The 13994-nt window shown below is 42.1% G+C and overlaps 1 protein-coding gene across 5 annotated transcripts in view; it reads right to left on the bottom strand.

The window, feature by feature from the left end:
- BACH1 (BTB domain and CNC homolog 1) overlaps positions 1-13994 on the bottom strand; it is a 67817-nt gene that overhangs the window by 27735 nt on the left and 26088 nt on the right. For 4 of the 5 annotated variants that reach the window (XR_015168127.1, XM_086412969.1, XM_086412946.1 and 1 more), the window contains exons 2-4: positions 13492-13785; positions 8555-9892; positions 6746-6952 (exon numbers count right to left, since the gene is read on the bottom strand). Coding sequence is in view for 4 of the 5 variants with exons in the window: in XM_086412969.1 (XP_086269095.1) it covers positions 6746-6952; positions 8555-9892; positions 13492-13725 (1779 nt within the window). In the remaining variant the exon portion in view is untranslated. Of the gene's footprint in view, positions 1-6745; positions 6953-8554; positions 9893-13491; positions 13789-13994 lie in introns of all 5 variants that reach the window. The other variant, XM_086412955.1, reaches the window with a different exon arrangement.

The following is a 13994-nucleotide window of genomic DNA, read 5'->3' as shown; positions in this document are numbered from 1 at the left end:
AGTTAACATTTAGACAGGTTGCTTCACAGTAGCCATCTGCAATGGCCAACCTTTAAATAGATGCTCTTTCGGGACTAAAATAGTTAAAAGGTTAAAAAAGAAACCTGCTTTACACAAAAGTACTGCTGTGGTTTTATATTAAAGTTTTCCTAAATAAATAAATAAAGTTTTCCTACAAAACTGCGGGTGACTCCAACTATGGGTAGTCAGGTTTTAAATATTTCAGGGCCATCTAAGACTTTGAAAAACGTTGCACTGAATAAGAAACACTAAATTTTTCTATTGCAAGGTACATACTTCTATTTACTGAAAGTGAAAGTGAAGTCGCTTAGTCGTGTCCAACTCTTTGCAACCCCAAGGACTGTAGCCTACCAGGCTCCTCAGTCCATGGGATTTTCCAGGCAAGAGTACTGGAGTGGGTTGCCATTTCCTTCTCCAGGGGATCCTTCTGACCCAGGGATCAAACCCCAGTCTCCTGCATTGTAGAAAGATGCTTTACCATCTGAGCCACCAGGAAAGCCCCTGTTTACTGAAGCATGATGTATATCCTGAATGAACACATATTTCACACACACACAGAAGGAGCAACTCTCCAGCAGCAAGCATGCATTCTGGAGTCTAATACCTGCTATAAGAGACTAGGGATTTTTACAGAAAGGGGTGGCTCCCCATCTCTAAACAAGAGGTGGCTTCCCAGGTGGCTCAGAATCCCAGGTAAAGAGAAGGCTTTACCCAGGTGGTAAAGAATCCGCCTGTCAGCGCAGGAGACACAGGAGACTTGGGTTTGATCCCTGGGTCGGGAAGAGCCCCGGGAGGACAGCATGGCAACCCACTCCAGTCTTCTTGCCTGGAGAGTCTCATGGACAGAGGAGCCTGGTGGGCCACAGTTCACAGGGTGGCAAAGAGTCAACCATGGCTGAGCACGCACACAGATGCAAGGCAAACCTATGAGACACTGCTGTAAATGGCACAGGCACACCAACGGGATCGTGTCAACAGCACGCACCAGCTGGCTGAGGAGGCTGGCTCTCCCCGGCAAGCCCGGGAAAACACTGACATCAAGAAGACCAACAACTATTATGAGTTCTAAGAAATTAAACTAGAAAAAGATTAATCCATGAGTCCACTGTGATACTAAAAGGATGTGGTCGGACGGAGGAAAAAGAGGAGGGAAGGAAAGTTCTTTTTAAAGAGGAATACCAATAAATGTAAGTGGAATAACAAAACTGGAAAAATCCTGATTTTGCAGTCCCCGTTGTAAAGGCCATCATCACATGCTTAAAACCAAAGGACAAAGGAGTGTTGGGGAACCAGATATTCACAAAGTGCCTAATTAACAGTCCACAGAAAACAATCACAAAGGCAAAAAAAAAAAAAATTTGGAGATGATCTGCCCCCGTGCACTCAAGTGGAACAACATCCTGACACGGTGTCTCCCCAGGTGACCCAGTATGAATGTTTAATCTCGATCTAGGAACACACACTTTCACAGTTTACATGAAATACAAAGAGCGAAGGAAGGAGTTACATAAAACCAAGGGGAAATGATCAGACAAACATTAAAAGTATGACATTTCATGAGAACGCTGGCCTAGACTCTTAAAAAACTTATTATCGTTAAAAAATAGAAGGGGGGCAGTACTGGGCATATACCCTGAGGGAACCATAACTGAAAAGGATACAGGTACCCCAATGTTCATCACAGCACTATTTACAATAGCTAGGACATGGAAGTAACCTAGATGTCCATCCACAGATGAATGGATAAAAGAAGTTGTGGAATGGAACACAATGGACTACTACTCACCATAAAAAGGAGTGCATTTGACTCAGTTCTTATATATATACATATATATATATACACACACACACACACAATGGAATATTACTCACCATAAAAAGGAATGCATTTGACTCAGTTCTTACATATATATATATATATATATATATATATATATATACACACACACACACACACACACACAATAGAATATTACTCAGCCATAGTGACATGTCCTGGAGGAGGAAACGGTGGCCCACTCCAGCATTCTTGCCTGGAGAATCCCCACAGAGGAGCCTGGCCGGCTCTAGTCCATGGGGTCGAAAAGAGTCAGACACAACTGAGGGAGCAAGCGATTGACATGTACTCACTGCTATACTTAAAACTAACACAACACTGTTAATCAACTAGACTCTCCTAGAAAACAAAGATTTTTTTAAATTAAAAAAAATGGAGGGAGAAGGGGGAGGATTTGTTCTAGACTGAGAGACTAAAGACAAAACTAAAAACATGTGAGAATTGGCTCCTACTTTGCAAAGAAAAAATGTATATAAAGTATGCCTAGGGACAATAAGGGTAATTTGAATAGGAACTACATATGTTACCTAAGATTTATTGATTTTCTCAGGTATGACAAAGATATTGGTAAATATATTTGATAAAGATATCAAAAAATGTCATTTTAGAAGATTCATATTTAAGCATTTAGGGGTGAAATGTCATAATGTGGTAGGTTTCAAATGATTCAGAAAACAAAACAAGAGCCATAAAGACGGACAGGGAGTATAGCGAGAAGATCACCCAACTGTAGTTACAAAGAATCCAAGACTGGCTAACAGGGACAGAGGGACAAAGACCCACAGACCAACCAAGCAGAGCAGGGGACACAGACCTGGCCAGAGAGACAGAGACCAGGACCCACAGGAAGAGGCAGAAAGCAAAGATGGCCAAATGTCAGTGCCTGGTGAATCCACCGCAAGTATGTGGTTGTCTACCGCACTGTTCGTTTAACTTCCTGCAAGCTTAGAATGGGGAGGAGGAAGATGATTCTCAAGAACAAATGAAAACACATTAAGCGGGCTCCCTATGAGACTCCAAGCATTTTATTGGCAAGGGCTATGTCTCACTGATCTTTGATTCCCCTGGTACCCAGTACATTTAATATGAATGAAAAGCAGATACTCGCAGAAAACATAACTACTAATTTTTACTGAGCCCTGAACACGTGTGGGGCAGGACAAAGAGCCTTCCATCTCTAGCTAAATCTCATCCTCGCACCAGACCTGAGGGAGATACTACTCTTATCTCCTTGTCATTGATGAGGGGATTGGGTTTTGGAGAGGCAACGACCTCTCCAAAGCCATCAAGGGGCCAGGCAGAGTTTTCAGCTGTTTGACTCCAAAGCCTCCATCTGACGTCTGTGTTCTAGTGCAGCAGGTTCTAGAAACTTAGTGTGCATAATAAAGACTCACACTGGAAACTTGCAGAATGCATGTTCCTGGGCCCCTCCCACAGGTCTGGGATGGGGCTCCAGAGGGAGCATTTTGAAGGCGGACTCCTGGGTAACTCTGATGCCAATTGTACACAGGTCACATTTCAAGACACGCTGCTCAAGGGCCTCACAGAGTGGCAGCGGGAAGGCCCCAGAGGGCCCACAGCAGGGTGTGGAGATGGCAGCGCCCATGTGACTAGAGCAGTAGTTAGACTGTGACCAGAAAAGGGTTGTTTTTAATACAATAATCTTCACGACCAAATTCACAATAGTAAAGACAGACTGGGCTTCCCTGCTGGCTCAGAATGCCTTCAATGCAGAGAGCTCTGGGTTCGATCCCTGGGTTGGGAAGATCCACTGGAGTAGGGAAAGGCTACTAGCCACTCCAGTATTCTTGCCTGGAGACAAGCCACAGGAGTGCATACAGTCGGACATGACTGAGCGACTAACACTTCCCCTTCACAAAGACAGGTGAGGTCATTTGACTCCTACACCATCATCCTGGACGAGGGCAGTGAAATGAAACAATGTGTGATCATGTCAACCCCGAGTTCCAGAACTTTGTGAATGCTGTGATTTCTGATCACTTATAAGATGATATCAATCAATATCTGATTTCTTCTAAGAGAAATTACACTTTAGCAACTTATTATTTTTCTTTAAAAAGCAAAGTTTACTTCAAGGTTACCTTTGTTTGAGACCACAATGGTATCAGAGACACATATTGTCTAACTTCTGATTTCATCTTACAGAAAAGAATAAACATAGACCTTGAGAAGAATCCTATAAAGATGACAGCTTTGTAAGTCAAACACGTTAACAAGGTGAATGACTGTTGAACTTTGCTCAAGATCTTCTATTTATTGGCAAAAGGAAAGTCATGATTTTTGTTTGTAAATTATAGATATTCAATTCTTACAGTAAAAGCAATACTGAATTAATACCTAACCTTTAACATACTATCAAATTTTAAATTAAGATTAAAAGTCAATACCATCAATTTATCAACCAAATAAATATCCACCTTTTTTTTTCTTCAAAGGTTACTGACAGATTCCAACAGGACATTCAAATTAACATCTCCCTTTGGCTTGCCCAGCATATAAAGACCACCTGAAGCATGCTTAAAAGACATTTACTCCTTGGAAGAAAAGCTACAAACCTAGACAGCGTATTAAAAAGCAAAGACATTACTTTGCTGACAAAGGTCCATCTAGTCAAAGCTACAGTTTTTCCAGTAGTCACGTATGGATGTGAGAGTTGGACGATAAAGAAAGCTGAGTGCCAAAGAATTGATGCTTTTGAACTGTGGTGTTGGAGAAGACTCTTAAGAGTTCCTTGGACTGCAAGGAGATCAAACCAGTCCATCCTAAAGGAAATCAACCCTGATTATTCACTGGAAGGACTGATACTGAAGCTGAAGCTCTAATACTCTGGCTACCTGACGTGAAGAACTGACTCACTGGAAAAGACCCTGATGCTGGGAAAGACTGAAGGGGGAGGAGAAGGGACGACAGAGGATGAGATGGCTGGATGGCATCACCGAGTCGAAGTACGTTGAGTTGGAGCAAGCTCCGGGTGTTGGTAATGGACAGGGAGGCCTGGAGTGCTGCAGTCCATGAGTCAGACAAAGAGCCAGACATGACTGAGCGACTGAACTGAGCAGAAGCATGCTTCACACATGGTTTTCATCTCACTGACCCACCTTAAAAATACTATTTTCAAATCATTATTCGTTTTGTAATCAAAATACTTTTTTTCACGTGCTGATCCATCCACAGTCTACTAGGCTATTACTCTTAGAAGCAACTACAAAAGTTTCCTAAGAACCATGGGAAAACCAAATATTCCCTTCTACTGAAAATTAACCAAGAGTTATTCCACCAATGACATGAAAGGAATCTTTCTATAATGAGAGGCAATATAAACAGTGAGGTCCAAACCCGGAGTCTACAGAGTAGGCAGAGACATTATGAAAGGAACAATCAAGGGAGAGAAAACTGAAAATTGATAAATAATAGTACAGCAATAAGAAGAAGAAAGTAATATTTATTGAGTACTATGTGCCAGGCATTTTTCTAAAGACTTGGATGTATTAGCTCATTTAATCTTCATAAACTGGAGAAGGAAAGGCAACCCACTCCAGTATTCTTGCCTGGAAAATCCCACAGATGGAGGAGCCTGGCAGGCTACAGTCCATGGGGTTGCAAAGAGTCAGACACGACTGAGACACTTCACTTCACTTCACTGCACTTCCAGTGTTTTTGCCTAGGGAATCCTATGGACAGAGAAGCCTGGCAGGCTACATACAGTCCATGGGGGTCACAAAAGAGCTGGACACGACTTAGAGACTAAACAACAATAATCTTCATAAATGAATACTCAGTTCTGTAAAGTAAGAAATGGTATTATCCCATCTTACAGAGGAGAAAACTGACGGACAAAGATATGACATAGCCTACCCAGAGTTACAGGGGCTTCCCTGATAACTCAGACAGAAAGAATCTACCTGCAATGCAGGAGCTGCAGGAGATGTGGGTTCGACCCCTGGGTGGGGAAGATCCCCTGGAGCAGGGCATGGCAACCCACTCCGGTATTCTTGCCTAGAGCACGCCATGGAGAGAGGAACCTGGTGGGCTACATTTTAGGGCGTCGAAAAGAGTCAGACACAACTTAGTGACAACGTGCACACACAGAAAACAGAACAGTCAATGACCATTTTTACCGCATCTAGACACTGTCTCTGCTCTCGTCTCTGACCAGGGTTTTAGCTCTAGCTGGCCTGCACTATTATCTTTCTTCACACAACGCTTCCTTCTGTTAGTACCAACCACTACCGTACAAAGAAAACACTGGTGAAAATTAATCCATTTTTTAGTTAATTTGTGTTTTGATGTCGGAATAAAAAATAAGATGTAACAAAGTAGGCATTCTTATCCCTGAGGATCTCATTAGGTATTAAAATTTTCTATTTATATTAGCACATGAATTTTTCCCTTAGATGAAAGATTCAAGTTGGCTGGTTCACTTTGCTATCAACCAAAACAAGTTACTGGTTCATTAAAACCAACAACTGAAACATATTTACAGACACCAAGCACAACACAAAGAGATTAAAGTGTTTTATCATTTCTTTCATTTTTACTCAACCACCAGAATTAGATAGTGAAATTATCTTTAATCTATAAATCACTTTTTACAAAGACACATAGAAATAGTTCAACTTACATATGACAGTATCCCACTATATACACAAAATACTTGCTTAGGTAAAATTATGAAAATCCTCATTGCTTTTCATCTCCTTATTTTTCTGAAAATGTCACATAGTTTATTTTTTTAATATTAATTGGCAAATTTTAAAATAATTGAACATTATATCTGACTTAGGAATTGAAACAGCTATTTCCTTATAAAAAAGAAAGACAGAATGAACTGTTGGAATTAGAATAAGAAGAAACTTCTAGACTCACCAGCTTCTCAATTTCTGATTCAAGATTCTGTATACAGTCAAGCTTCCTCTTGCGACAGCGCTGTGCAGCAATTCTGTTTTTACTTCTTCTCCGAATATCATGGATGCAATCCAGCTGTTCTGGAGTCAGTTTGTGCATTTTCAACAAAGATTGAAAATCATTTCGAGAGAGTGAAATTATTCGTTGTGCATTAAATGGCAATTTTACCTAGAAGGTGAAATAAACATTAGCAATTATTGCTGCATTTTTTGGTTTTACTTAAATCTAGGAAGAGGAAAATATGCATCTATGTTTTCCAGGGAACTTTATTTAGACTTAAAAAAAAACCCTCTATCATCTCCAATCTCTATACATTCTTTTTTTTTCCTTCATTATTTCTGTTCTATTTTCAAGAGGGTTTAGAAGAGAAATTGAGAAGCAGATTTTTTTCGCAAATCAAACATCATAAACACAAATATTAATGTACTTACGGTGAAAAAACAGAATTTAAATTATTTTACTAGGGCATGTCAATACCCCATAGAGATCTTTAAGGCGTTTTCTAAAGTGTTTTAAATGTATTTTTACCCAAACCAAAAAAATTCTGTTTTGTTCTTTGACTTCTATTACTGTGTAGCACCGACTTAATATTGTGTATAACAACACCAATAATTTCTAAAGCATTTCTGAAAATTTATTTTTCTGTCAGAAAAATGGCAGTTTCACATAACTCATTTTACTTGCCAATGCAGAAATGGTTAGAAAAACCTTATGAATATTTTAGTCATTTTCAACATATTTAAATTTCAAATAATAATAAGATAATCTTTAAAAAATAATACTGTGGGAAAGTTTAATTATCAAAAAGAAATGAAACATTTGTCAGTTTCTACTTAGTCTTTCAAGGTTACAGAAATTAGTTACATAAAATATTCTAAAATTTCTTAAATGTTTCATTTAAAGACTGTCATAGTTTCAAGCACTGCATTTACAAATGTCATACAAAAATCAATATATATAACTTCATGCTTACATATTACTTCTTAAATAATGAAACACTTCCTTCCAAAGCCAAGGGGGAAAAAAAACCTCTTCATTGTTTCAAACTATTTTATACCTGTTTTAACAGGTATAAAACCAAAGAGTATGATAAAGAACTAACGAACCTTTATTATTACTGGAACTATAGTCAAGTTTTACAAAAAAGCATCTATCAAATACCAACATTTATACACAAAGTACACAGATCAAGATTAGTGTGATTAATAACAAACTGGATACATGTAGTTCATACTAAATTATTAAGACATTCTTTAAATTAATAGATGAAATGACTAAGGAAAACTAAGAAAAAATTTTATAGCTATGAGAAACCAGTATAAAGAAAACTCTGGACCGGAAGCCACATTCCTGCAACTGGTCATTGCTAAGTCATTGCTAAGTGACTAAGTCCCACGTCTAGACGTCCTTGTGGCAGTGAATAAGACTGAATATATGCTGTATTTAACCAGGAGTTAATCATCAAATGATTAGAGAATCATTATTCTTTTTCCTCTCGGGACCTGGCACTTGATTTAAACAGTTACATGGCCAGTGTGGGAATCCACTCCCTGCTTAACAGAACAAAATACACCTACTTGAAATAAAGGAACACAGCAGTCCTTCCAACTTCATCACCCACTCCTGGTATGTATCATACCGTGGTATAATTAACTGAGTATGGGTTTCCTCCTCCCTCCCTGAGCCAGATCACATTCCCAACAGGAGCAGACACAGTCAGCCCAGTTAACGGTGGTCAATGACTTGAGCACACACTCCTTTTCTGCTCACCTCACACTCTTGTTCTCTGGCTGAACAGGGCTCACTGTCCCCTTCGGTATCCGTCTCCGAGTCGTCTCCCAAGCTGATCACACAAGCGTAGGGACAAGGCTCCTGCTGGGGCTCTGAAGCATAGTCATCAGTTCCGATTTCCAGGCTGCTGGAACAGCCCTCGGGACTCAGAGTGCTTATAAAAGGGCAACTGACAGAACTCAAGGTCGTGAAAGTCCTCTGGCCCGGTTCAGGGCTCTCGCTGATCCTGATGCCTAACCAGGGACACTCAGACCGCTTCTGGGGGTAGTTCTGCTCTGGGCCGTCTTTGGCCACGGCAGGTGACAACTGCATTTGGCAGGGAGCGTCCGTGTTGCAGATGTCACTCCAGAAGCCCTTCGCGAGGTGCTCTGCCACCTCTCGCTCCACGCTGCTCAGATCACTTGCAGCAAGGCCACTCTCCTTCCTGGGGACGGAGTCTGATTTCACATCTGGACTCTCACCGAAAGCCTTCTCTTCTCGCACATCGGAACCCGACGAAGGCTTTTCCGTTAACACTGTCGTGTTCTGCGTGCCAGCAAAATTCAAGTCACCGTACTGGTCGTACGTGTGTAAGACAGACAGAGAGTAGAACCCGTGGGGGTCTGCAGAATTGGGGGGGCAGGGAGTTGTTTCTGTTTTTCCAGATGAGCCCTGGGAAGCGGGATCTTTCTTCTTGGCTTCTTCATGTTCCATCGCTGACTTTCTTTCTTCACATTTTAAAATCACCTGCAAGTCTGCACAGTCCTGGATTCCTCCTAGACACTCATTTTCCGACGGCTCGTGAGGCTGAACAGAAGCAGCCTGAATGTCTTTGACGCTGGACTCCACAGTTCGGACTCTGTCAGTTCCAAACGCTTTCTGGAATTTTCGGTATTTGGGGCATAAAGACGGCAGAGCCAGGGCAACATCCTTTTCTAAGCACATGGATTCACATGTTTGGCTGGCACTGTCCTGCAGAGGAGGAGTCGCTTTTGCACTGCCTTGATACCTACGCAGTTTACAGTGAGGGGTTTGGACATTTTTGTTGTCCAGAAATTCCTCCACCTCATCAATTTCTAAATCCTTCTGGTCCAAAAGAGAAAACTTAAAATCTGGTTTCTGGCAAGGCGAGGAGAAGCATTTTTTTCTGGGGCATTCCTGCTGGTCTGCAGTGGAGTCCAGAAACTTGTATTTGAGAAACTGAAAGCAGGATTCCTCAATATCAGGTACGCCTAAAAATTCCACACACTTGTACACCTCATCCACATTGTCCTTACTGAGTATCAGTTTAGCAGTGTAGGCAAACTGAATTAAAGGTTCAAATCCTTTAACTGTCACCTGTTAATATACAAAACAAAAACAAACACATCACATAAAAAGCTGTCTAGCAGATAAGGACGAGAGAAGTAGCAGGGTGGCAAGATGAAAACCTCTTAGTGATACTTATAAAACAGGGATTTTAATTTGGTGAGAAAAAAATATTCCTCTCAGAAATGTAAAGCTAAGGGAATCTAGCAAAGCTTGCTTCTCACATCCTGTTCACTGGGACCACACCCTCCACTTTATAGATATCCACTCATGATGATCCGTGGAGTATGATTTACTCATATGAGATAAAGATATAAACATTACCACAACTTTCTGCATTAGTGGAAAGAAGGCATCTATGGAATAAAGCAACATGGATAAACGTTCAACACCCTGTTTCGAGTGCTGGGGTCTGCTGCCATCCTAGATCTGCGTGGTTACCATATTCCAAACAACTCCTCAACCGTGATCAACTACTAAAGTGGAATATTCAATGCTGGAGAACAGTATAGCTAAAGCAATGAAAGTATTCCTAACCATGGTGGACAGTAAATGGCTACCTATCAATTATCTTAGAGTTTCTAATAAAATTTTTAAAGATTCAGATTTACAAAGTGATCTACGTGAAGACCTAAAACTTGTGCCTAGTACAGTCTCAGCAAAGAATTCAAGGACTCTAGCTAATAAAACCTTTAAGCTCAAAACTGTACATTTACACTGAACCTGCCTCTGCAGAGAGAGGGAGAGATGACCCCTACTGAGGGCATGGAAAGCTTCATTCTAGACTCAAAATACAAAAATTAATTTTAAAACACTGAATTCCAATAAGAGTGATCAAGATGTAATTTTTCTGTGATCCTCTTAAACACCTGCTAAACTGGGCATACTTAAGTAGCTTTTAAATAGCTAAAAAAATAAAATAAAAATAGCAACATCAAATACTGGTGAAGATGTGGAGAAACGGGAAAACTCACACATTGCTGGTAGGAACGTAAAATGGTGCAGCTGCTCTGCAAACCAGTTTGGCAGTTTCTTATAAACATGCAACCACCATATGTCCCAGCAACTGCACTCCTATTCTTTTATGCCAGAAAAATGAAAACTCATCTTGCACAAGCGCTCACTGCAATGTTATTTGTAACAGCCCAAAATTGGAATTAGCCTGATTTCCTTCAATAGGTGTACAGCTAAATAAAAACCGGTACACCCACAGTATGGAATGCTCAGCAATAAAAAAGAATACACTGAGGATGCCTAAGACTTGGGTAAATCTCAGAGAAATTATGGGAAGAGGAAAAAGGCCAATCCCAAAAGGTCACCTACTGAATGATTCCATTTATGTGACATTTTTCAGATGACAAAACTTTAAGAAAGGAGGACAGATTAGTGGTTGTCAGGGATTAGGAATGGAGGGAGGGGTGAGGGAGTATGGATGGAAACCAGGAAGGGAGTGAGTGGGATTATAAAAGGGCAACACAAGGGATTCTCGGGTGGGTGCTGAAACTGTTCAGTTTCCTTACCGTGGCAATGGATACATGGACCCATCCAGAAAATGAAACTGTAGAGAATTTCACAGCATACTCAATTTAGTGCAAGTAAAACCAGGAAAGCCTGAGACGGGTGAATTGCATTACTGTCAAAATCCTGGTTGTGATACACAATTTCGCAAAAACACTCTACCATTGGAAGAAACTGAGCAGAGTGCAGCAAAGGGGCTCTCTGCCTTATGTCTTACAGCTGCATGTGAATTTACAATGATCTCAATAAATGTTTCAACTGGGAATTTTTAAATAAAATAATCAAGAGGCTTTAAAGACAGCTACACAAGGATCTTTTCAATCTGTCATTATGATGAGACACTTCAAATATCTGAAAATGTGTATCTTATATTCAAATTAGAATGAATGAATGCATACATACACACGTGCATGCAGATACCTTTCCTTCCATATACAGGAATCAAATTTTTTTCTGCTTGGAAAGTCTTTTTAAGTAATTTGAAACTACAGATCATAATGAGGATATCTCGATTAGGATATGTGTTGCTACTTGTTAAAGAACAACGGCTGACCAATAGTTGGCCCTTCTTGCCACTGCCTTGGTATTATATTATTTGCTCCAACTTCTGCCACAGAACTGACAACCTGTAGCTACCATTTCATGGATGTATGTATGCATGGCCAGCAATAAGCTGAACTGTAGACTCAGTGTCATCACAGAACAGCCCACACAAACCTGTTGTACACAGACAGGTTCTACATACTTTGTCCAAATTCCTTTTAACAACTTCTAACGTGTGCTGGAGAAGACTCTTGAGAGTGCCTTGGACTGCAAGAAGAGCAAACCTGTCCATCCTAAAGGAAATCAGTCCTGAATATTCATTGGAAGGACTGATGTTGAAGCTTAAACTCTAGTACTTTGGCTACCTGATGTGAAGAACTGACTTATTGGAAAAGACCCTGATGCTGGGAAAGACTGAAGGCAGGAGGAGAAGGGGATGACAGAGGATGAGATGGCTGGATGGCATCACCAACTCAATGGACATTTGAGTTTAAGCAAACTCTGGGAGACAGTGAAGGACCCGGAAGCCTGCCCTGCTGCAGTCCATGGGGTCACAAATTGTCAGATACAACTTAACAATGAACAATATGTGTGTCCCAATGCACAAGGCTCAGCACTCTTCTAGTTGTAGTCACTAATGAAGCCAAACAAACTGTTAAAACTGCCAGTGTACCCAGCACTCCTGCCCTAAGAGTCGTCTCTTAGAGGTAGGATGGTAACAAGAACCTAAGTGTCTAGGTGTGTGAGCTCCATAATAGGCTTGGGGGGAAAGGTGTGTAAGAACAAGGCTCTATAAATATGACACAAAATCATCTTTCTTCTACCCAAGCACCGTCTCAATCTCAAGAAAGAAGAAAGGGAGAAAACCCTTCTGGAGTACCTAACAGCCACGTGTGGACAAAATGAGGAGGCTGGAATGCATAATCTTTTAGGTTTCCTCCAAATTCTAAAACATCCGGCTTGAAAAACGAATAGATCTGGCAACTCGGACTCATAGTTAAAACAATAAAACTGAGCAGCACAGGGAGGCTGTCCCCAGTAATTCCCTTTCAGCCCCGTCCATGAGGGCAGGTCGGTCATAGCCAAATTCAGGCTTGGGAGGACCCTAATCCCTGTCACAGATGTCCATCACAGGAAAAGGTCCAAAGGGGGAGTCCCGCCCAGGTGTGCGACCTCTCTGAATGCCCGTATCCACTGGTGAGGCATTTCATTAAAACGTAACAGAGGGTCAAGCTATTCAACAGCCCAACAGACACTAACATCCAAAGTTAATCATTTCAGAGACTTCCCTGGCAGTCCAGGGGTTAAGTAAGACTCTGCACTTCCACTGCCGGCGACAGAGGTTCGATCTCTGGTGGGGGAATTATGATTCCGCCTGCCTTGAGGTGCGGCCAAAAAAAAAAAGTAAACCAGTTGACAGAGAAAATGCCAGGATGTCTACAAAGCAAGTTAAATGTGCGGCTGCAGAAGCACGGGCAAGGGATGACGGGGAAGACGGGGTTTTGCCCTAACGGGATCAACCAGGGGAGACTTAGTTTGTTGCATGAACGCGGGGCGAGCTCTCCCACCTCTCCGGGCAGCGTGATGCGCGGCTCAGGGCCGGCCGCGCCGGCGAGCCGGGCGTGGAAGTAGGCACTGCAGGCGGCCAGCACGGCGCGGTGCGCGCGGAAGGGCCGGCCCTCCACCAGCACCGTCACGTCGCACAGCTCGTCCTTCCGCCGCTGCTCGTCCAGGCAGCGCAGCACGTGCGCGCCGTGCACCGACGACTCGTAGGCGAACACTGCGTTCTCACCCAGCCACATTCTGCGTCCGGGGCGGCGTCGGGAGGGTCCGAGAGAGCATGCTTCTGACGGTCGTCAACCCTGCTGAGACACAGGCTGCGGTCACTCATGGAACGGCTTGGGAAAGAGGTCTGTCCTGGCGGCCCCAGCAGGTACCCATCAACACGTGGCTGCTGTTTAATCGCTCAGTCGAGTCCGACTCTCTGCAACCTCATGGACTGGGGCCCTCCAGGCTCCTCCGTCCATGGGGTTTTCCAGGCAAGAGTACTGGAGTGGGATTTGCCTATGTT

The sequence above is a fragment of the Bos grunniens genome, chromosome 1, assembly GCF_055505025.1.
Source record: "Bos grunniens cultivar Pamir isolate PY7600 chromosome 1, Bosgru_T2T1.0, whole genome shotgun sequence".
Classification (NCBI taxonomy): domain Eukaryota; kingdom Metazoa; phylum Chordata; class Mammalia; order Artiodactyla; family Bovidae; genus Bos; species Bos grunniens.
This window is presented reverse-complemented; position numbering and strand designations above follow the sequence as displayed.